The sequence below is a fragment of the Haemorhous mexicanus genome, chromosome 6 (assembly GCF_027477595.1).
Source record: "Haemorhous mexicanus isolate bHaeMex1 chromosome 6, bHaeMex1.pri, whole genome shotgun sequence".
Classification (NCBI taxonomy): Eukaryota; Metazoa; Chordata; class Aves; order Passeriformes; family Fringillidae; genus Haemorhous; species Haemorhous mexicanus.
The window spans coordinates 2169827-2193101 of NC_082346.1; the positions used below are offsets into that span (position 1 = coordinate 2169827).

General features: G+C 36.2%; 1 protein-coding gene across 1 annotated transcript in view; it reads right to left on the reverse strand.

Moving 5' to 3' along the window:
• Positions 1 to 23275, reverse strand: part of GAS2 (growth arrest specific 2) — a 90697-nt gene that overhangs the window by 17165 nt on the left and 50257 nt on the right. Inside the window, exons 6-7 of the mRNA XM_059848291.1 lie at positions 21700 to 21844; positions 18361 to 18468 (exon numbers count right to left, since the gene is read on the reverse strand). Coding sequence (XP_059704274.1) covers positions 18361 to 18468; positions 21700 to 21844 — 253 coding nt within the window. The remainder of the gene's footprint in view (positions 1 to 18360; positions 18469 to 21699; positions 21845 to 23275) is intronic.

Sequence of the window (23275 nt, forward strand, 5' to 3'; positions counted from 1 at the left end):
CTTTCAAGTGTATGCAAGATTAATGCAGAAGCTGGAGTTAAAATGGTTACTTGTTTCTTTTATCATGCATCCCCATCCTCTGGGATACCAGTACAGCAAACCCAAAAATACCTTCCCTGTAGCTGTGATCTTTGTAATGTTTGTCACAAAAGTGATTGTTGGCCACTTTCCCCAGATCACCAACTTTTGCCCTCTGTTGAAATAAAGACACTGCCAGTCCTTTAGTGGTTAAAACAATGAGCCATAAACTTTAAAATTATGTTTAAGGTACTTCGATTTACCCAACATTCAAAATTAAGTTTAGTTGAGATAGGTATGGTAGCATCCTCAAATTGACCACAGCATTTCAGTTTAACATGTGAAGTCTAAAACAAACAAACAGCATGTCTAGAGTCATCACAATTCAATTCAGTAGCATAGTATAGCCTATTAAAAAACATAACCCCAAACTAAAACCAAGCAACCAATAAAAAAATCAAAAAACCCCCACAAAGCCAAAATCATTGAACACATCAAGTCAAGACTGCAGTAATAAGGAAAATCACAAGGAGGCAGGCAAACATCACAATCAATTAAAAGCATGAGAAATAAGAATAAAAAAGTATACTCCAGAGAAATGAAGATCTCAAAAAGGATAGGTAGCACTTTTTCATTTCCTCGTGCAATAAAAACTAATAAAAATGAAACATTTCTGGATACCTTACCAAGGAACTGAATGCTGTGTATTTTATGCTTGCAGATTTATCTTTGGGAAGAACTAAAAAATATATGGGCACTGTAGAGGTCTTCTGCACTACTAGTCAGTGTCACAAATACTTTCACTTTTAGATAGTTTTCTGCCTTCTTTGAATTTATTCAGGATTAGCAGCTGCCTCATTTGGTTTGGCACTATCAAGTAAGCAAAAGGAAATTCAATAGTTTTAAAGTGGAGGTCCCAACAAAAGAAAACCAGAAAGATTTGAATTTTTCTGGACATTCTCAGCACTGTCTTTACACTTTCAGATGCAGAAACTGCCTACATATTTTTGCATGAAAAGTTGCAAAGCCTTTGCTACTCAGGCTTTTTACTTCTTCATGGCATCACTTTCAGGAATGGCAGGTGCTGAGGTGTTTGATGCAACCCATAAGAGAAAATAATATGTAATGACTATAATACTATTTCACTTCCTCAAATTTATGAGATGGAGGTTTAATTATAAGCTCTAAAGACATATTTTTCACATGTCCTTCAGCAAGTAAATATATTGTAATTCTGTGCTTCAAGTCTTTAGGCTTGGCATAGCAAGACTGACTTGTTCCAGTTCCTCTGTGTACAGGCTAATCAAAGGTAGGAACTGTGAATATGTGTGGATAAAATAGCAACATTAAAAAGTACAGTTTCTGGTAACTGAGATAAAACCAGTCAGAGGGTAGCTATCGTTGAAATTAGGAGTTTTTAACATTTAACAGATGCATAACATAACTCCTCACTGAATGCTTGCAGATGAAATTGGTCTGTGCTCAAGATTATTGAGCTGCCTGTATGTTCCTGAAGATGAAGAACCTATAGTGCACAATTTCAAAGTGCACTAGCCCCTGCCTTACTGTGACTGCAGCTTATTAAAATAAACATATAAAAATAAAGAAACAAGCACAAAAGAACACCACCAACGTGATGCATGGCAATGATGGCAGTTATGAAGTTTAATTAGAGTGAGACATGTAAAACTGGGGAAGTTTCATTCATATGACTACACTGGCCTGTGGAGAACATATACTAAAATCCAGAGGTTGTCCAAGAGAAACTATAATATGTTTACAATCAGTTTATTCCTGTGCCAAAGAATTAATGTTCTTTTAAAAAGCTTTTTAAAGCAATACAATATACTAGCCAGACATAAAGCCATTTGTCCTTGGTTGCTTAGCAATCCTAGAATAGAGATGCAAATAAATTCATCCAGCCTTTATTTCTGACTAATTCAAAATTACATTCTCTTGTCTGATCATCATAAATATACTTATGGTCCTTTAAAAGGAAACTATCATTTATACAATCCTCTACAAAAAGACTCATTAAAATGTGGCTATATTGAGGAGATTGCTTACAAGAATCCTTTCTAATAGCATCACCAATTAATAAATAAATTGAGATACATCTATTGTTTTCAAGCATGGGCTATACTTCAGTAATTTAATCCACCTACTTTTCCTCCATCTTTTCTCTATGGATATTTGTTTCCTGTACTTTCCATAACCTAATCCACAGGCTTCATGGAAGTCTGGATTACAGGTGAGAGAAAATGAAAACCTCCTAAGGAACAGAAGCACAAAGGAACGAGCACTGAAACAGAGAGGAGTGCAAACCTTATGTCTACAAATGCCCCATGGCAATCCAGTACTCCAGAAGGGCAAGGAGAAAACAGGGAGCTCTTCTTGTTCCAATCTCCTAGCTGTCTTGTATTCTGAGGCCAGAATATTCCTCAAAGAGCTGCAGTACAATTTTAGTATCAGTCCAGCAGGAGCTATTGCTGAACATTTACATTAAGGTGAAACTCTGCAAATGAACATTTGCTGTGGAGTAGCAGTAGCTGCTAACTCACATTCCTAAAAGTAATTTGCTTAATTTGCCCAAAAACCTAAGTTACAGTCTAGTTCTCCAGAAATGTAAATTAATTCCCAATATACTGAAATGGATTTTCTGGTCTGTCTTCCAAAAAGTTCTGGACCATGGTGTGAAGGCTTGGCCTCCAGTTGCTGCTCCTCATTGTGTAGGTGCAGCAGTAGCTGTAGTCCCATCTCCTCCCACCAAGACTCTGCTCTGAGTTCCCAACTTTCCAGCACTCCAGACTCCACCTCCTTGCCTTGATGAGCTGCACCTACCACCCTTCCCATTTATAACAAGCAGTGAGGAACTCTGGATGCTGGACCAATGCCACTCTCTCTTTATCCTGGACTATATCATGTATACTTTTAAAGCAGGAAGAGTACATGGACAGAAGACCAAAAAATGGGCAGAAGACTTCAGAAATGAAAAATACTCCCCTCATCACCTCATCTTTATACAATTTCACTTCTACAGCTTCATTCTACTTGATGTCCTTTTCTTCTTTTGAAAAATGCTCTCCTAGATTTGTAACCCTGTACTTTCATAAGCCTGTAGGTGGACCATGGTAAGGTTAAAAACATGAGCTGACCAACATTTAAGAATAAAGGTAATAATGTGTATAAGTCTGTATTTGCTCCATTATTTGTTGTATGTCTCATGAACAGACAGTAATTAACAATTTTTTTAACTTGTAGAGCAGTTATCTTTGAAAAATGCATCACTCAAATATTATATTTCACTAATAATTTTTCACTAACTATAATTTTTCCCATTATCTCCTCATCATAGTCCTGAGCACCAGCAAGTCTCTGCTAACATTGTCCTTTGGCCTCACTCTAATGTCAATTCACCAAAAAAACCCCAAAAAACAAACACCATGACCAACAAAAAACCCCTTATATCTTTTAACAACACTGTGTTCTCACTGTGGCCAATTTCCAGCTCAATTTGCCTTTCCATACAGGGTGCATTATAAATGGAAGCAATCTTTACAATTTCATGCAAATTGAAGGAAATATCTGAGAAACCCAAGGTCCCAAGGAGTGAGTGCACTGCCAGCCAACTCTGCCCTGCAGTATCACTGCTCCCATTGACCTGCCCCTGGAAGAGGAGCAGCTCTCATGGGAGAATTATTTCACAGAAAAATACCAGTGAGCTGGCAATATTCAGATAATATTCCATCAACCAACACCAATTTTATTCATGAGAATAGTCAGGACTCTGTAAGGTGCTCCACAAAACCTATGCAAAGCCCAGATAAGCCATGATTCTGGTTGGCTGCCTACAGAGTGCCTCAGATTCCTTCTGTTTTATGATTCCTAGTTATGCTGGAAACTCTGGTCCATGTGCTTTTAGATAAAATCTAATGGGCAAAGAACAGAAAAGTCTCAAGGTATGTTTTCCAGTCTTATATACAGTTAAGGGCAACACCAAAATGATGAAAACAGTTACACAGAAATCTGGAAACTGTCTCCTACCTCCATCCCCTGGTTTTTAAATCAACAGAGCTACATGCATAAGCAAGAAAATTACATTTGGAAAGTATCTAGAGGCAGATTGTTTTATTAGATCTTGCTTGAATTTAGACTAGAGGTTATTTTAAATGAACAGGCCTGCAATAAATTTACTTAACTCCATGGGTTTCATTAAAATGCCTTCTAATTTACACTGGGTTATGAGGGGAGAACAAGGGTGGCATAATTTCAATAATGTTTATCCTTAGGCTTAATTTTCTTTAAATAGTACAAAGCATTCTCTCAAAGTTTTCAAAATGATGTCAGTGTGAGTCTGTGGGGCATGATGTTACAGAGCTGGAATGAAATGATGTCACTGCAAATCCATGAAACCAGCATTGTCAGTAATGAACCAAAGCTCTACTAATGTGTTTTTAAAAAGTGAAAATCATCTGAATGGAATGAAAAACTTTAAATAAAATTAAGGTATTGCAGATTGCAAACTATTTATCCAAGAGTGCAGTCATTGGTTTTGACTGTAGATCCAAACCCACATATATATTTGGCTAGGGAATCAAAGCTAGTCCAATGCCATCTGTAGCATTTTACATATTTCAAATCTACCAGTTCTCAAGTGACTTGACTGGCATGGAAATCTTTGGGCCAAATTTGACCAGAGTATAAGTAAAATACTGGGAATTACACACCAGGCACATCAAGGGGAGAAGAGTACAAATGGCTGGAAAATGGAAACTAGCATACCAAGTGGACAAAATTTACTCTTGCTGCCATGTGAAAGCAGGAAATCCACAACTGGTCACTCTCCCAGCTTCTAAAAATAGCCATCCAAATGCAAGTCAGAGGTGAATCTGTTGCATTTATGAGGAGAGCACGAGCAGAAGTTAACATGTGACAACATGGCTGCATGCTATTTCACTGATACCAACTTTTCCTGCTACACCTCTTTCTTTTCTTTCTGGGCCCAGATTTGCACTTGCCATCATCCTGAAGCAAATTTCTAAGATATTTAAACTTTAAATGGGTTTGCTCTGTATTGTATTGCCATAGAGAAATTAAGGATTGGATTTCAGCTTAAAAAAGGTGTGACTTTCAGGTGTTGAAGTTAACTATCTCATTTCATACACATCACTGCTTTGCCACAGTCATTACACCCATTTTTCAAATCTCCTTCCAGATCTACGTATATATCCTTACACTATTACTCCCTTACTACTGAACATAACTAAACATACAAATTAGAAGTATTTTATTTCTCAGCCACATTTATAAATCTTACTAATGTCCTAAACTGTACACATATAAATCACTTCAGAGCTTTAATTTATTCAGGCTTTTATTCTAAACAGTTTAGCACAAAATAAATTTCAGCTGAAATCAGTCTCATCTACTTTGGTGTGTTAATGTTGAATTTTTAACTGCCTTGACCCAAGACAAGATATTTTACATGGACAGGAAACTGCCAGAACTCACCAGTTTGGTAAATTTGGGCGGTAAAAGACAAAATGCTGATGTTCTTGTTCTCCACAGCCCTACTTTGACAGCACATCTGATACTAACTTTGTTCATAATCCTCACTTTTCCATGAGACAGATCCAGGAAAAATCATGGTAATACTATCACTTTTGTTCTGTGGAATTCCAAGTTTATCTTTGGAATGCTTTCCAGGAGTTTACTGTACTTGCATGACACTTGTGAGTGGCTGACCAGGTGCCAAGCCCTGAAATCCATTTAAAGTGCAGTAAATGTTACCAAAAAACCACACTTCCTTGGCATGAAATTTTAAAGATAAAAAAACTGATGAGGTTAAAAGGAGAAGCAATCAGACTTAAAGAATGCACAGACTTTTCATATTGTGCTATTTTTTCTGTGGGCTATTTAATAATTTTAGGACTCTGGTAACTCTCATGACACAGGAGTGAATTATTTGAAGTTAGTATTAGTAATTCAGTTTAGTTTTGATAGCTGCTAGCTGTAACCTGACAGCACTTCAGTTCAGTCACATGGAAATTCCCTGTTGTATATATTCTAGCATGCTGGATCTCTTTGCACTCATCAGTTTTATATCTTTCTGCAAATACCAGAAGAAACATCGTTCTAGGTTCTGGCAAAGATCTTGGAAAGGGAAAATGTGCTGGTTGCCAAAAAGACACTGATTACTCTAACAGAGTAGCCCAGAGTGTCTATCCTTTCCCTTTTAATATGCAAACTTGTTTCTGATTTAGAACTGATTCCTGGCAGAGGTGTTTTCCTCAGTGCTCCTTTGTGGATAGCTAGGCTCTGTGTTGACTCTCATCTTAGAGAACACAAACCACTTTTCACTTACTCAGAAGCATGAATAAATTTTATAACATTTAGCCCTGCATTTCAGAGCAAGAAGGCAGAGTGAGCACACATAATAGGAACAGAAGCAGTACTTCTATTGCATGTATGCTTTTAAATCATGATTGCAATAGCAAGAATTATGTAAAACTCATTTTAAAAAATGTAACAAAAAGAAGAGCTATGTTTAGACAAATCCAGTATGTATGCAGCAAGTATGCAAGTATCCTTGCATCCTGCAATACTTTATCCTTAGATTTCACTTCTTTCAGAGATGTACTTTTTAATTATTGACAGAATAACAGATTTTCCTTTGATAGGGTGATCAGGTGATGCTTGGGTAAAGCCTGAGAAAGCAATAGAAACATTCTTGAGTGAAATGCCTTCTCAAATATTGTCTGTTGTTCATTGCTGCTGCATCTGAACTGTGCAGCAGACAGTGCTTCCTCTGCTCCACACCTGGATGGTGTGCCCTGGCCATATCTTAACCCATGAGAAGACAAGATTTTTTTTAACCTTACCTCACCCCCTATTTTCAGGTTATCACAGAAGAGGCTGCATGCTCCATCTGAACATTTAAGAAACCCTGTGTCTCCAAAATTATATCTACTTCATATTCTAAACACAGACCTGACTAGGAACCATTGCTGCAGTTTCTAAAAATTTCAGTTGACTTCTACAGGTCTGTTCAAGCTTTAAAGCTTTTTTCCATTTTTATTGAGGAACCAGTTTCCCAGCTGGCACTGAGGAAAGTGATTTCCACAGAATCTTTGTGCACTGATCTCTGCCTTCACAGTGTCTCTCCCTATATGCAGTTTAGTAGATACTTTTCATTACAGTCAATTTGTTCTGCAAAACACTTTGACTAGATTAAAAATTAGCATGCAGACATAAATATTTCAAACTCAGGGCCAAACCAGAGAAGGTTAAATCAACATTTCCTTCCTGCATTTGCCATACTTAAAGGGTTCAGTTCTCACCTTTAACTCACCTGGATGTCTAAAAATTACCCAGCTAACATATTAACCCTTCTTGATGTATTTTGAGGTGACATCACCGAAATTTTTTAAATTTTTAGTCAAAGGACTATGGTTTCAGAGACTGTAGTATGGCCCATGTGCATTTGTATGCACCCATGTATAACTGTGTTCACACCCAAACACACTCACATAAAAGACATGAAGCACCCTGTGCACAGGTAAGATGGGGTACAAAGCAGACAAGAGTTCCTGAATGCAATCATATGTGTTAAGTTGGTAGCTCATAATAGATCTCCCCATAACATTTTTCCACTTCTGTCTCAGGAATAAAGGCAAATGAATGTGTGCTGTAAAACAAAGCTTCTTCAGACTGGAGAATCTATTAAGTTAGTATTAGCTTTTGTTCAAAAATGACTTTGCTTTTTAAACAGTTTTTTAAATTATGTTAATCTTGAAAGTAAAAACTAATTGTTGGTTAATTAATTGTTAACTTTTATTTCTAATTGCATCATGGATAGGCCCAAGCAGTAGCTCTAAATGGAGATAAAACTACAGAGATCTTTCCCTTAAACAAGCTTTACTAATGCTAAGCACCAGGGCTGAGAAATTCTTTCCATGTAACTTTCCTCTCAAAGTATCTCCTAAGCAATTATTATGAATTTTGAACAGTTAAAGAAACATGAATGTGAAGATCATAGTGTCAAATGTAATTATGTCTATTTTCACATCAATACAATCTCTCATCATCTGGATACTCTTAGTTTTTGAACTGGACTCTTTGCTTCAGTATTAACAAAAAGGGAATATTACATAAAAATTCCTGAAGTATTAAATGTCAATACATTCACATTCACTAGAATCTGCAAAAAATTACTTGATGGCTTGAAGTCAAATACAGCCAGAGTCTTGGCTTCAAAAAATCCTCATTGATGACCCTTTTAGATGTACATATACACACACTGCCAGACCTGAATCAAACACCTGATCTCCATATTTCCTACAGCAAAGATCTCATGCCACAGACACCATGGTATACAGCACAAAGCTTTAAGCTGTGAGGCATCCCCTCTGGCTCAAACCTCAGGCCAGTTTTTGGACTAAATGGAAAGAACAGTAGAGAACAGACAGAGTTAGAGAAGCACCATCACAGCCTGGTCAGTGTGTCACAGATATATTGCTTTTCTGAAGGAAGGCATGGGGATGCCTTGCACATTTAACAAAAAGCCTTTGCCCTGCTATTCCATTTATACTGAGATACTCCAAAAGCACTGTTTGCTTACTTGTCCTCAATGCTTTTTTGTACTGATGGGGTTTCCTGAAGCACTGAGAACCAGCTTTACTTCTCAGAGATTGAATTTTTTTGGTGCTGTTTGCAAGGGACTCAGGGAGAGGTCAAGACTGAATACTAAAATGATAATAGCTGATAAAAAACCCCCTGAACAAAACCACATCCCCTTTGCTATTACTTTTCCTAAGTTGGAAATGTGTTTTAAAAGTAGGCCAGTAAGACTATAACCCTGAATAAATTAGCTACATTATAGCTGAATCTGTGACAAAATTATACACAATTATCAATACATGCAGAACAGGTTTTCATGGCCTCCTTCAAAATCTGGGTTTATTGCTAAGAATTGTTAAGTAGGACTTTCTATAGTATCTTTTCCAAACACTATATTAAATTTAAAAACCAAACAGGAAAAAAAAATCCTACTACTCTAGCAAAGACTAAAGAGAAGGAGGGATATGAGAACAATGTATACTTTCAGCATGGAATTGCCATGATATCATTCTTTGGCTTGCCAATACTTTGAGAAACTGGGGTGGAAAGTAGAGAATGAAACAGAAACAGGGTTCTTTGAACCCTAATGAAATGCTAAATTTTCCTTCTCCCTCTTGCCTGTCAGTAAATCATGAGGAAGTTAAGCAAAAGAAATTTGCATGAGCACCACTGAAATTTCTGAAAAATTGAGTTTTTTGCAGCCTACCATTTTACTTGATTTATGTGAGTTGGGTTTGAATGTTATACACAGAATTCTGAATACTACTGTGGTTCTACCCCTTAGACACAGGAGAAATACATTTAAAAGGAAAAATTAAAAATATTAAAATACATTTAAAATACATACATTTTGACTGGGAAAAGTTTTAGGTTAGGAATTTTTAAGCCCCATCATTTAAAGAATTCAATTAATTGTTCAAAACAATATTTAAGTATTATCTTCAAGTACAGTGTCTGAAAATAAGTGAGCTATATTAGTTTAACTGGGTTTATAATAGGCTAGCTAATGGCAACATGTTTCTCAGGTCTGATATGGGAAGCAAAACCTGAGCTATAAAAAGAATAATTTCAAATAATAACAGCTTTAACAATTTTTTATGTGTTCCCTTGATGGAAACCAGGAGGTATTTTGGAACCTAAAGCAACACCAGTTTAGTTGAATTCAAATACCTTCTAGGGAAAGCAACATGCTAAATGTTATCAGGAGCAAAATGGTATCAAAAGGTGAAATATCTGTGTCAGTTAAAAAAAAATAAAATCTAATCGAAACTCATTTTGGGACTTAGCTGGGCCACCTTTAAGTGACCTGTTGAGATGCTCCATGTAAGCAGAACAGGGCCAGGAAGCCATCAGTTGGTTGCCAAGCCCAAAGGCCCTGGCATCACCTGTCTTTGAATCTCCCTGCCACACCAGAGCCACCTGCACCGGCCCAGATCCATCCCTATTCTCATGGAAAGATCCAAAATTGTGTCTGGGCTCCAGATCGAAATGCAGGGTGTAGAGATCAAATATTCCTTGACATCTTCATTCAAAAGGAAAAATAAAAATTAAACATTCAGGAAAAGGAAGGATTTAAGATGGGGAGTTGCAGGGACAGAATACAGATGAGGTAGAAACCAGTTTCTTTACAGGTAGTCTAAAACATGAAAAACTTTGACACAGAGGCAGGAACCCATTTCCCCTATAATTAAAAAGTCTTTGAGATTATTAAAGAGAGTCTTTGAGATTATTAAAACTTACTTCAAATGAGACAGAAAATTATCATGGTTATGCATTTGCCAGATTGTTATAAACATCTCTCCATATGAATAAATAATCACTCTTAAATACATTAATGTTTAGATAACTTGGTATTATGTTAAAGGTTGAGAAAAGCAAGACTGTCAAAGGCAGCAACCACAGCAGAGGAAGCAGCAATTTTCCTTATGCTGAGACATAAAACTTCCTCTGTGACAAGACATGGTAATGGTTTTAAACTGATGGGAGAGTTGATTTAATTAGATATTAGGAAAAAGTGTTTTACAAAAGGGGTGGTGAGGCCATGGCACAGGTTTCCCAGAGAGATTTGGGATGTCCTGTCACATTCATATTCTCTGGAAAATCCCTTCACTCAGGATTGTTCTCCTGGGAAGCTGAGAAGCCTCAGAGAAAAAGGAAAACAATAATTATCTCATTTGCTTCTCCTGTGTTGTGCTCACATGTGGAATGTGTTTGGAGATTGTTTCATTGCATTCTGCTGGGAGTTGTTTTCACTCTTTGGCCAGTCAGGGCCAAGCTGTGTCAGGACTCTGGAGAGAGTCATGAGGTTTCATTATTATCTTTTTAGCCTTCTGTAAGTATCCTTCCTGTATTCTTTAGTATAGTTTAGTTTAGCATTCTTTAATCTAATATAGTACCATAAAATAATAAATTAGCCTGCTGAGCACATGGAGTCAGATCCATCACTCCTTCCTTCATCTGAAGGCAACACAAATACAATCATGTCCCATCCCTGGAAACATCCAAGGCCAGGTTGGATGGGTGAGCAAACTGGTCTAATTTAAGATAACCCTGGGAGTTGGACTGGATGAGCTCTAAGGGTCCCTTCCAAACCAAACCCTCTGATTCTATGGATGATAAAACCTTAATGCAAATTTAAAAATTACTTAACTTCACCTCAGTATTATTTACAAAGTAATCATGACCTAGTAAGCATCACAAATGGCATGTTTTGGGTAACAGTGCTGGCTCTCTTCTGAATATTAAAAGCTTCAGATGGAGTTGCAGCTAGTTGGTTAGAGAAGAGGTGTATTCTTGGGACTGCAAAACCTAAAATATCTAGCAAAATAGCTAATAAATTCCACAGCATATGTTCATCTAAATAGAGTGTTTATCACAACTAAAGCACTTCAGCATCTGCTGCCATGATTGAAATACTATCTTAATAAAATAAGGCAATTTCAGTGACCTGGTATGTGGAATTTTGTGGGGGTAGAACTGGGGGGAGCTTGAGTTGTATTTTAAACCTTTAGGTAAATCCAGTTTTGATGAGTTGAAAGCAAATGGTGTGCTCATGACAGCACACCATTAAGCAATCAGTGATGCTGATTTACAACTTCACAAGCAATCTATAGCTGGTCTGCACTTTAGTAGTTGCTGGTTTTTGGTAAGTACACTTAAAATAGCAGTTGACTCTGGAATCTCCCAAGTTTACTCATCTTTGGCAAAAAAAACGTTTTCTGTGTTTAAAACTTCCTTATAGCAACATACTCTTGTTTTGTTCTGAGTTTCAAAAATCAGTGCCAACAAAAAGAGTAAAAGGAATGCTCCTAAATGCCCATTAAAGCATGCAAAACCATCTTTAAGTGTCTGAGCAGATCTGTTAGACCTCAATGAGATTTGTAAAACAAACTCTTAAAAAAAGTATTAATAGAGTTTTAGAAATTTGAGCATTCACCATTTTAAAAATCAAATATAGGGGAAGGTTTGGTTTTGTGTACAGCTCACCCTCAATGAAATAGTTCATTGCTAGAAGACATGATGAACTATATTGTTTTCAGAAGGGGATAAATAATGGCAACTGCATATTCAGTTTAACTCTAAATTCCACATTAGGAAAGAAGGTTTATCCCTTGGCTCGTGTGGCCTACCACTGACTTCAGGGTATTTCTAACAACTAGAACCCAATTTATTCTTGCCAGAAGAGGAAAGTCCCCATGACACCTGGGGAATGTCTTGCTTTGCCATCTTTAGCTCTTGCTAAGGAAATCAGCTCAATTTTAGGGTGATACTTTTAGACACAAAGCTTCAGAGTACTCTATCCTAGCCTCCTCCTGAGAAAAATTCTCTTTCTACTAATTTCAGGTAGTGTAATATTGTTGTAACTTCAGTTCTGGAAGCCTAAATTATAAATACTATTGCAGAAAATGACCACAGGTGTATTAGTAATTTCAAGAACTAGAATGTTACTCTTCTTGAAGATGCTCTACACCCTAAAAAAGCACAATATGATTGGCTAAAAATGTTTGTTATCTCCAAATGGAGTTCTCATTGTGCAATAATGCATATAGAGAGACATTTGGAATTAAAGAAGAGATGGTATTTGATTGTCCACAGAAGGAGATCACTGAGGCAAATCAGTCTGAGCTGAAATGCAGAGCTATTGCACAGCCTGTCAGTTCCACTGAATCTGAATATTGCATCAAAGATATATTCTGTAAAAAAATTTCCACCAAGTCTAACAAGAACTTTATTGGGTGAAAGTAAAAAGGAGTAGTTTCAACAGTTTTCCACTAAACTGGGAGCTAATAACTTGACTTACAAAGGGTTTTTTTGTAAAGGAGTTTCTGATGAACCCTTTCAAAGTTCTAGACACAAAATTAACATGAATGGCTGCACGAATGCAGAGTGTCAGTGAAAAAAGGTAGAAAATCAAACCAAGAGGAGCAAAAAAATATGTATTTAATTTCTCATGCCATATGGGTTTGGACAACCCTCAGTGAGAATCAACTATTTAACTGAAAATGTCAGTTCTCCAAAGGACCAGATAGTGGAGCTGTAGCTGCTTTTTTATTGAGTGTCAAACCAGCCCCATCAGGTACAGAGTGAAGAGAGAGATGTCCATGGGCTTCTGGCTCCATGGAGGCATCCAGGCCTAGATAAGAGAGGGGGAAAAATAAAGAATAAAAGGAGAGGCAGGAGAGAAAGGGTAACTAAAAGAAGAAGTAAGCTGCAACTTCAGCTGGGTTCTGCCTTAATCTCAATAGATTAATGGTGGAATACAGAACAAAATGGATTTCCTGACAGTTCCACAGGCAGCACTCCTTTCCAGCCACCCCACTGACACCTCCAGGATCACTCTTTGTCCAAGAGCTTCTGAGTCTTGTGGAGTGAATTTTACTGGCCCTTTAAGGATTTTTTGTTTGTTTGTTTTAAACAATAGATGCAACCTGAGAAGGCTGAGAAGAATTCCACCTTCAGTAGAACTGAAATGTCATGTTTTCTGTGGTTGTAAAGCTGATGGAGAGGAATTGGCACAGAGGAAAGAAGTGTCCAGCTGAAAGGTCTCCAAAACCACCCTGTACCTGGGCACAAACTGGGGCTGCCCTGCAGACAAGCCTTCCCCCACTTTTGCAGTCTCCAGTGGGGAATTACTGCAGTTGGCTACAAACACAGAGAAGGTGAGATGAGAAGCCCAAAGAGACCAATGACTGTTGCTGTCCTCAGGCCCAAGAGGTGCTTTTAGAATTCACTCAAAAATCCCAGGCATCCCACTGTGTCTCCTTTGGAGTTAGGGTCATGAAAACTCTTGATGTGCCCATGATTTTGACATTTTAAACACCCTAATAAAAGTTATTTCTTATGGATAAAGCTTAGGAAAGGATTTTCACTACTAAAAACATAAACTCTTACAGATTGGAAGTGACTAGGCCTGGGAAAAGCAGAACAACTGTGAAAATCTTTGGAATAAGGGAGACAAAAAAAAGCTTGGAAAATTATGCTGAAGGAAAAACAAAAGACAGAAACACAGCATACAAAAGCTGTGAGTACAAATGATGCATTTGAACTGGAAAGGCAGAGCAAAGCATTTGAGTCTTGAGATCTGTAAAATCAGTCTGCTTTCTATCTCTCCTTCTTTCCAGTCCTTCTATGGTATATGATACATCATCCCTACCTAGCTGGTTTGGAGTCAAATGTACTTCTATATTTACACACAAGGACATTTTTCTCACCAGGAAGAGGCAATAGAGCACACTAGATTGTCTGCAGAGTGAGATAGATATATATATATAGATATATATATATATAACATATATATAATATATATACACACATATATTAAAAATATATAATATATATATATTATATATAATTTATTTATAAACATATTTAAAACATATAAACATATTTTAAACATATAAACATATATAAACATATTTTTATATAAACATATCTATAAAACATATATAAACATATATAAAACAATATGTTTATAGATTTATATATAAATATATATAAAACAATATGTCTATAGATTTATATATAAACATATATGTCTATATATTTCTATATAACACATGTGCTTATATATTTATATATAAATGTGTATGTTTATGTATAAATATATATGCTTATATATTTTATATAAACATATATGCTTATATACAAAACATATGTATATAAACATATTCACACATATATTATATTAGTGAATCTGAAAATAAAATTTCTACACAAGTGCTGTAGCAGGTAAACAACACCTTTCCATCCCTGGGATTTAGAACAAGAAAGTATTAAATAAATATTTTGCTATTACTATAGCAAAATAATGGTACATGATATTAATTATTAAGGATTCAGGGTCAGATATTTAAGAGCAATCACATACTCATCAACTGGTCTGCAAGACAGAGAACATCTATATGTTACATCTATATGTCACAGGAAAAATCAGAAGCTTTAAAACCAGGACCCATCACATCATCTAATGGGACTGCAGCTGCACAATCTGAATGTCATCAGAGGCATGGACCAAAAGGACAGATCTTTCTGAGAGGAGCTGGTTGGTTTGTGGGACATTTTCATACTAATGCACATCCAATGCAACATGAGAACACTGAAAACAGAATTCTTGTCACTTTTTGTAAAGGTGTGACTGACATTTCTTACTATAACAATCTACTTGCTGCCTTCTGCAAGAAGCAAGCACTTCAAACTCTGTGACTCTCTTTTCCAATTTATAAACCAAACATTTGTACAAGTTTTCATGAGTTTTTATTCCTTATTTTTAAAAACAAGTTTAATCATTCAGTTCTATTCTGAAAAATTAGGGCATAATTGTTGGATGTCAGGAGAGTGGAAAAGCAAATGATTAATTGTATGTTGCACACATACAGAGATCCCACTAACTGTAAACCAATGGTTCAATTTTAAATTGAAAATTAAAATTTTTCAATTTTAACTTGAAAATTAAAATTTTTTAATTTAAAATTGAAACTGGTTTCATTTTAAGCTGGTCATTTATTTCAATTTATTAATATAATCCATTAATGTAAAACATGGCTTCCATCTTTTCTGTGGAAGAGGAACTTAGAATTGTTCCTACTTGGAAAGAAGGAAAAAGAATGTATAAGCAGATAAATTTTTATTGAAGATAAATTTTTAGCATCTAAGCCATCACAGCATTATTTTAATCATATTCAGTTTATGCATTATGGAAATACTTCATGCATAAAAAACTGCTTTGGAGGCTTGCAATTTCATCAGGAGATTTAAGTATCTTAATGTTTTTATGAAGTTTCATAATTTCCCTTAATTCATGGATTTAAAACTTCCATTAAGAATTTAGGTATTTTCTCACCTTAAAAGAAAAATATTACTCTAACTTTAATGGGACCACTTTTTGCTACATTTTCCAAAAGATTTCCTTTCCTTTGAATTACATTAAATTGACACATGTACTTTGTTTCTGTGATTTTTTGCATGAAATCTATGCTCTGCCATGTTTTATTTTGCTTTGCTATTCCTTGTTCACTTATTTCATATATGGATATAAATTAATAAAAAGAGGAACTTGGGACACTTTGAATGCTGGCTTGGGATTTTTTTTTCCTAACAGAACTTGCAAAATTAGAAAAAAATTACAGATATTATTAAATAATTTCTGAAAAAATAATTTTAGCCATCAATTAATAGGAGTTAACTCCTAGCACATGGCATTACTGAAATGATAAAGGTTTTAAATTCTGTAGAGGTTCCTGGATAAAGCCAACAGGCTAATACAGTAGTGGATATACTAAGCCATCTTAAAACAATGAAACTGTTGATCTCAATTCAACTAGAACCCAATGGGCTGAAAACAAACAGAATTTGGCTGTGTCACACTGTGTAAAGAACACACAGCCCAGGAGGAACTACCTCATGGCATCAAAAATACCAACAAATTTAAAATCAGCTCTACACCCTGAATGTGCTTTTTCACAACTGTCCAAAGGATTCCAAAGAAAGGCTAAAATATCTAGTTATGTACTCAAGAACATGTAGAGTGAAGAGTAAAAACTTACTGTGATCCAGTGAAGTGTTCCAAAGTGAAGCTCAAAGCAACCAGACCCAAAAGACAACTGGCTTTTAAAACCTAGGAAAATGAACTTGTTCCCACTGAAATGCATGGCAAGTTTCCACTGACATAGGTTTTGTAGGAATGATCTTTAATACTGCTGTTTAATGCCTAATCTATATTACTGTTATTTTTTTGCACAATTCAACTTGGAATGCAGCAGTGTGATATGAAAAGGGATTTTTGTTTGCAAACTTGGAATGAAATCTGGCTTGGACTAGATTGCATAATAAAGAAGCCAGCAAAAGGGAATTTGACACTCACCATCCTGGCAGAACTCAAGTTTCTCAAAAGAAAAATATTAAAAATACTTTGATACTGTTTTTAAAATGAAAACCAAAAGGAAGAAAATGTAAATGTTAAACTGTGCCAGATTACTGAGGTCTTTGGTTAATAATCATTACCTTTTTCAAAGTGGTATGAAACTAGTAATAAGGCTACTACCTAAATATACTGCAGAATTTAAAAAAAAGTCTCTTACTGGCTAGAAACCAGAAAAGCTATTAATCCTTTATACCAGCATGATCTGTGGTTTAACAAATCCCTTATTTCTTCTTCTTTATGACCTATTACTGAATTAATTAGGAGTTCTCAGTACTTATTCAGCACAATACTTACATATGTTCCCAACCTCATACTCCCCAGAAAACCCAGGCCCTTATCTGGCTTCACTGACTTCACTGTGAGCTATGCTAAGCAGAAGTTTGTGACTGAATAATAGCTCTGGTATTTTGTTGAACCAGGAACTTGACTTCTGCAGATAAGAAGGGATCCCTCTGACCTTTTCTGTTTACAAGTGCTCAGTTTTATCAGGTCACAGTTATGTGCCTTTAGCACAATAGGGATAACAGTTATTTGAGAGCAAGCCCTATAATTTTGTCATGACTCATGAATAGTGCATGTGGGGAGGAAGAAGGGAAGAAGTGCAGTATGAATCAGATTGACATACAACTACAGAATAAAAAGATTAGCATATTTTCAATTATTATTACCATAGCCATGTATAGAGAGGATTAAGTGGATCAGAGGAATTATTCTTTGAAAGTATAGATGTGCTAAATTCAGCCATATAATAATGCTAGCAAATATTGATCCTGATTAACTTTGTGCTATGGGAGTTAATAATCTACATACAAACACAGCTCTGGGTTTGGAAATACCTGTTCATCAAATGACATTCTGTGGATTTTAATGGTTTGCTCATGCTGCTTTAGCAATATATCTTAGTCATGCCTTGGCAATTCAATGATCATGAAGCCTTTGATCTGTTTCCTGACCTGCTAAATAGTATCAGTCAAAACAGAGTGGGAGAAAGGCTGTTCTAATGCAGGTGATATTCTTTCAAGCCAAACTGAGAAGTCACCAAGTCTCTTTCTGAAGACTTTTCTTTCGGTTGCCATTGCTTAAAGAGAGAGCAAATTCAAAGACCTAAAGTCAGAAGGATATTTATCACATTAATAATTCCTTGGGCCACTTAACACACTGCAGGTTATTTATTCTCCAACGGTGTCATAAAAATGAGTCAGTGCTGGTTAACCAGAAAATATTTTTTCCTGTTAATCAGTGATGTAATTTTCAAAGTGGAAGGCAGCAGTGAAGTAAAAACAAAGTAAAAATAAAATCTTTACCCTAATAAAAAGGATCTTCTCTCCAACTCTGTATCTTCCCTGTGAAAGACGCTCCACACAGAACTTATTAGGGCATTTACAAGGTGGATCTTCAGAAATGTGTTTAACCTATTAAACAAGAAGTTATTAATAGGAACTGTTTAAAATAGCATGGATAGCAAAACATTCAATAAGACACTTGTCATAATGTATCAATTAATACAAGTCTTAATTGATGATATTGTTCTTGGTTTTGCTTAACATTTCTGTAACCCCAGAAAGCACCCTGTGGTGCTTCCAATAGCACTGATTTAGTAGCTGAGTTAAAAATGTTACACAGTCCAGCATCAAATTTGCACTCTTTATCTGAAGTCAAGCAGTTTGTTACATGGAGGTTAGCACCAAACTTTTGTAAGTGTGTTCTCAGTATTTTATGATGAATCAGCTCACAGTGCTAATACAGCTAACAGGCAAAATGAAGATGTCATGAGATGCATCCTGCCTTCTAAATATATAAAAAACAGAGCTATCTTCCTTACCAGTAAGAGGCTCTGCCTCTTTAAAATTGTGCTCAAACACCTTAAGGAAAAAGCACACAGAAAATACTGTGACATGATTAAAAATTAATGCCAAGACACTCCCCAGCAGTTTCAAGTGCCATTTGATGATCTCCTTGTCATGGCTGGTTCAGTCTCAGTTAATTTAAAGGGACCTCAGGAACACTGTCATTGCCAAACCTAACTACATAACCCCAAAAAATAAGGGCTGAGAAAAAACCAGATGAAAACCTCCTTCCTGCTTGTTATCAGCTGCATCAGATTGACTTTGGCCTCCTTGCTCTGGCACATGCTACCAAAGACAGTGACACCCAGTAGAAGAACACTTTGTACTCTTCAATGATGGGAAAGTAGCAAAGGCATCAACACCAAGACAGCAGGTCTGGCTGTGAAACTCCTCCTTGGCATTCCAAGTGCACTTGTGCAGAGGAACTGCAAGAATAAGTGCAGCATTTCCATAACTGTAGTTTTCTTGGACAAAATACATACCTAGTGTTTCAGCATCAAATAGTGCAAAATGCCAGAGGAACTTGTAGATGTTTGTCCACTTCAAGCAATATTCCAAAGACATTTTCATATCCAGTTTGTAAACCAAGGCCTGCAAAAATGGTCTGAGGCCCAGGAAAGGCTATTTTCAGAATAGCAAACAAATTAAGGTCTTAAATTGTTTCATAAAAAGAAGGAGTGCTTGGCCAAAGCTGTAGCACTCTAATGAGTGTTTTGCTTATCATGAATAGATAAGGTTTCTGAAGTACAAACTTTTTCAGATCTGCTTGAAGAATTAAGGTATAGGATGTTAAATAAGCCAAAAAGAACTTTTAAGGCAACCAATTATTGTTTCTGTATTTTTGAAACCAGCCCTGTTGAGTGATTTAGAGGCTTTCCAATTATTTCTGAAATGGTTCAATGCCTTTACCTGAATAACTTCATTACCCTGTGGAGGGGAAGTATAAGTACTTTGTATAAGTATTCTTAGGACTTGTTTATTTTTAATCAGGGCATAATATTTTTATGAAGAAAAATAACTAAAATAACACTAAACAGAGGAACTCTACATGTATTTTACACACAAAAAGTATTTCTCAAGTATCAGATGAGTTGCCCTCAGTTTGAATGAATCAAGTTTTGAATTCTAAGATCAGTTACTCAAATTATTTTTCTCAACATGGATGAGACTTAGCCCCCATTTCTGGTGAATAAACTATTTAGGTAGTTAATGTACAATAAGAATAATTTACATTAAATCAGTGGCTGCTGACTTAAATCCAAGTGCAGCTTGCTGAGGGTGAAAAAGGTGTATTCCTGTATTTCTTGGAAGGTGGTACCAAGACTGGAATCGTGCTTGGGGAGCTTTTTGGCCATGAATGCTGTTCAATAATGAGGGATTCCTGACATAATATCCTCTGGCATTATTCCCCTGACAGCTGGAAATGGGCAACAGGAACTTAATGCTTCGTCCAGCAGACTTCATAGAAGGAATCAAAACCCAGAGTTACTGGGCCTAAACAAGTTCAAGGTTGTTTTGAACTGTGTAAGACCAAAATTGACCCATCTTCTGCCTGTGGAGAGTGAAAGCCACAGATCTATTCTGGTGTAAAACAGAGGATAATAAGATCTCCAGTGCTGATCCTGCTGTTGTGGCTTCCATTGCCTTGCTGTCCCAAAGGACACAGAAGTATTGAGAGTGGAATTTGGAAATCAAATAAGAAAGCAGAGGGAGGAATTATATTCTATTTTATTTTAAGTCTGGACTATATGAGAAACTGCTGCTATTTTATGGTGTGAGTGTCTGGGGCAGTGCAGGTCAGGGCTCTAGCTGGATGAATTCCATTCTGTCTCTATCCATACTGCTTTCTAAATTAAAGGAGGTGGCTAGAGAAAACCTACATTCTCTCTCTGTTCAATTTCTACATGATATGCAACCACCAGCCTCCTTCCACACATAACTGTTCTTTCTCAATTCTGCTGAAACACAAGTGCTTTTGCAAAGTTAAGGAAGAAATACAAACCAGAAAATTTTAAATGTAATTATAGTCATCAAATAAAAACAAAAAAAGAGTGTTTCAATAAAATGAAGGAACATTATATTCCATCTGCTCTTTGTAACAGGAAAGTGGCACATGGATTTTTCAAGAAGTGCTTTGTAACTCCCAGGTGGCACATCTACCTTGCACTGTAGTAGTTACTATGGTAACTGCCTCTTTTTACAGGCTAGATTTGTACTTTTCCAGTTTAACCTCTTCATGGTCTCAAAATGTGTCCTTTTCATCTGATTCCAGCTATTTCAAATGAACCCCTGTGGGTTTGCACCAGAAACATGAACACACAATATGCTGCAACAATTTAATGAAATTCAAAGCAGGATTCTAACAATGAGGAAAACAATGCTTGTTTTTTACTATGTGAGAATCATGCAGAACAGCATAAAAAATAGGCTGAAATATCTCAGAAGTGTTTGTTAACATTCAGTACAAGTCAGTAGGAGCCAAATCTTGTCCTGACTCAGTCCTTCCTCAGACAAAGCACCAAGTGGGAGTTGGTGAATAAGGAGTAAAAGAGTAATAAGAAGGGAATGTGGCCCTAAGCACAAAGCTAAGCTAAGCTGCAGAGCTCCTACACAGTGTGACTTTTTTTTTTTTCTCTAAGCTTCAGACATAAATAATTGTGGTCAAAAAGCAAATACTCTCTAAGTCTACAAATGTTTAAAATAGAGTGAGATGTTAAACTCAGGCTTGTGTGTGTTTTGCAAGTGAGTGCATGTCAGAATCAATAAGGTAGGAAGAAGCTTCCTCCCACAACTTACAGCATCATCCAACAGTTTCCCTGTGCTCTTTTTCCCAGGAGACTTTGTGGGTGATGGTGAAGGAGATGGAAGGGGAGCTGAAAGTGTTTCTTCTTGTTCAATCTCTTTTTCCAATTTTATTAATCCAGGAGGTTCTACTCCACACCTTTTGGAAACGTGCAAATAATAAATTACTAATCCATATGAAGTATTATATACTTTCAAACAAAACAGTGGAAAGAATTTCTACTTTGTGTACAATAACAGAATGATACACACACTAATAGACATGCTTAAAATACACCAACCCATACTGCCATAATTTCAAATTAACAGAAAAAAAAATTTAGAGGCAGTCTCTCAGTTAATCAAATGTACAGAAAATACAGGGACTTTTTCAGCTTCTCTGTCGGAGATTATATATGTTGGTGAATAATTTATGAACAACACTAGACCTCAAAAATTGCAATACCATGCAAGACAGAATCAAGTTCAGTACATTTGCACTTTTTTTCTATTTTATTTTTTTTCTTTCCAAACAGCATCTTTTCAAATTACTTAACAACTTATATTTTATGTTAGTATTTTCTGAAGAAATGCAAATGCAAAGGGACTAAGGGCTTTCCTGGTTTCAGCTATTGCACTGAATTTATAGATGAGTAAACTGAGACATGGCCACTACTATTCAGAAGTGGTTGGTGATTCTCTAATTGATTTTTGACATCCAGCCTTCAGATCTCTGCTTACAGTGGCAACACACTTGTAGCTCCAGCTAGAACAAATTGCATGGATAAACTCAAACCAGAGCACTTGAAGAGCAAGGTTCTTTTGGAAAGACCTTCTGAAAGCTTTATGGCAAGTGATTGAGTCAGTATCTCACAGCAAGTAGCAGAGCTTGGACAAAAGTCAAAAGTGTAAAAGCCCATCCCATTTTTCTAATTACTGATAATCCCCTTCTGGTTTTGGGGTTTTTTGTCTGCCAACACTGAACAAACCCCAGAAAAACATCCAGAGTGTCATGTCATTGTTATATTTTCTGAAAAATCCTCTTTGCCCAGGATTTCTTCTCCTGGGAAGCTGAGAAGCCTCATAGAAAAATGAAAACAATATTATCTCATTTGCTTCTGCTGTGTTTTGCTGCTTTGGAATGTGGTTGGAGATTATTTATCCAACATGTGAGTTGTTTTTACTTAATGACCAATCACAGTCCAAGTGTGTCAAGACTCTGAAGTCAGTCACAAGTTTTAATTAGTATCTTGTTAAACCTTCTGTAAAGTATCCTTCCTCCATTCCATTGGTATAGTTCAGTATAGCATTCTTTAATATAAGTACATAAAATCATAAATTAACCTTCTAAAAACATAGAGTGAAATTCTCAATTCCTCCTTCATCCTGGAGACCCAGCAAATACCACACCAGAGCTCCTTTTTCAGAGAATGACTTCAGCTTGGAAAAGTTATCACACCAGGTGGATTTCTCATAGCAAACTACTTGTACAAATGAAATTATATTTTTCTCTGCAGCAGAAAAGTCCATAGTCTAAATGCAGAACTATGCTGACTTACCAAGATAAAGACCTGGACACTAAAATATTGAG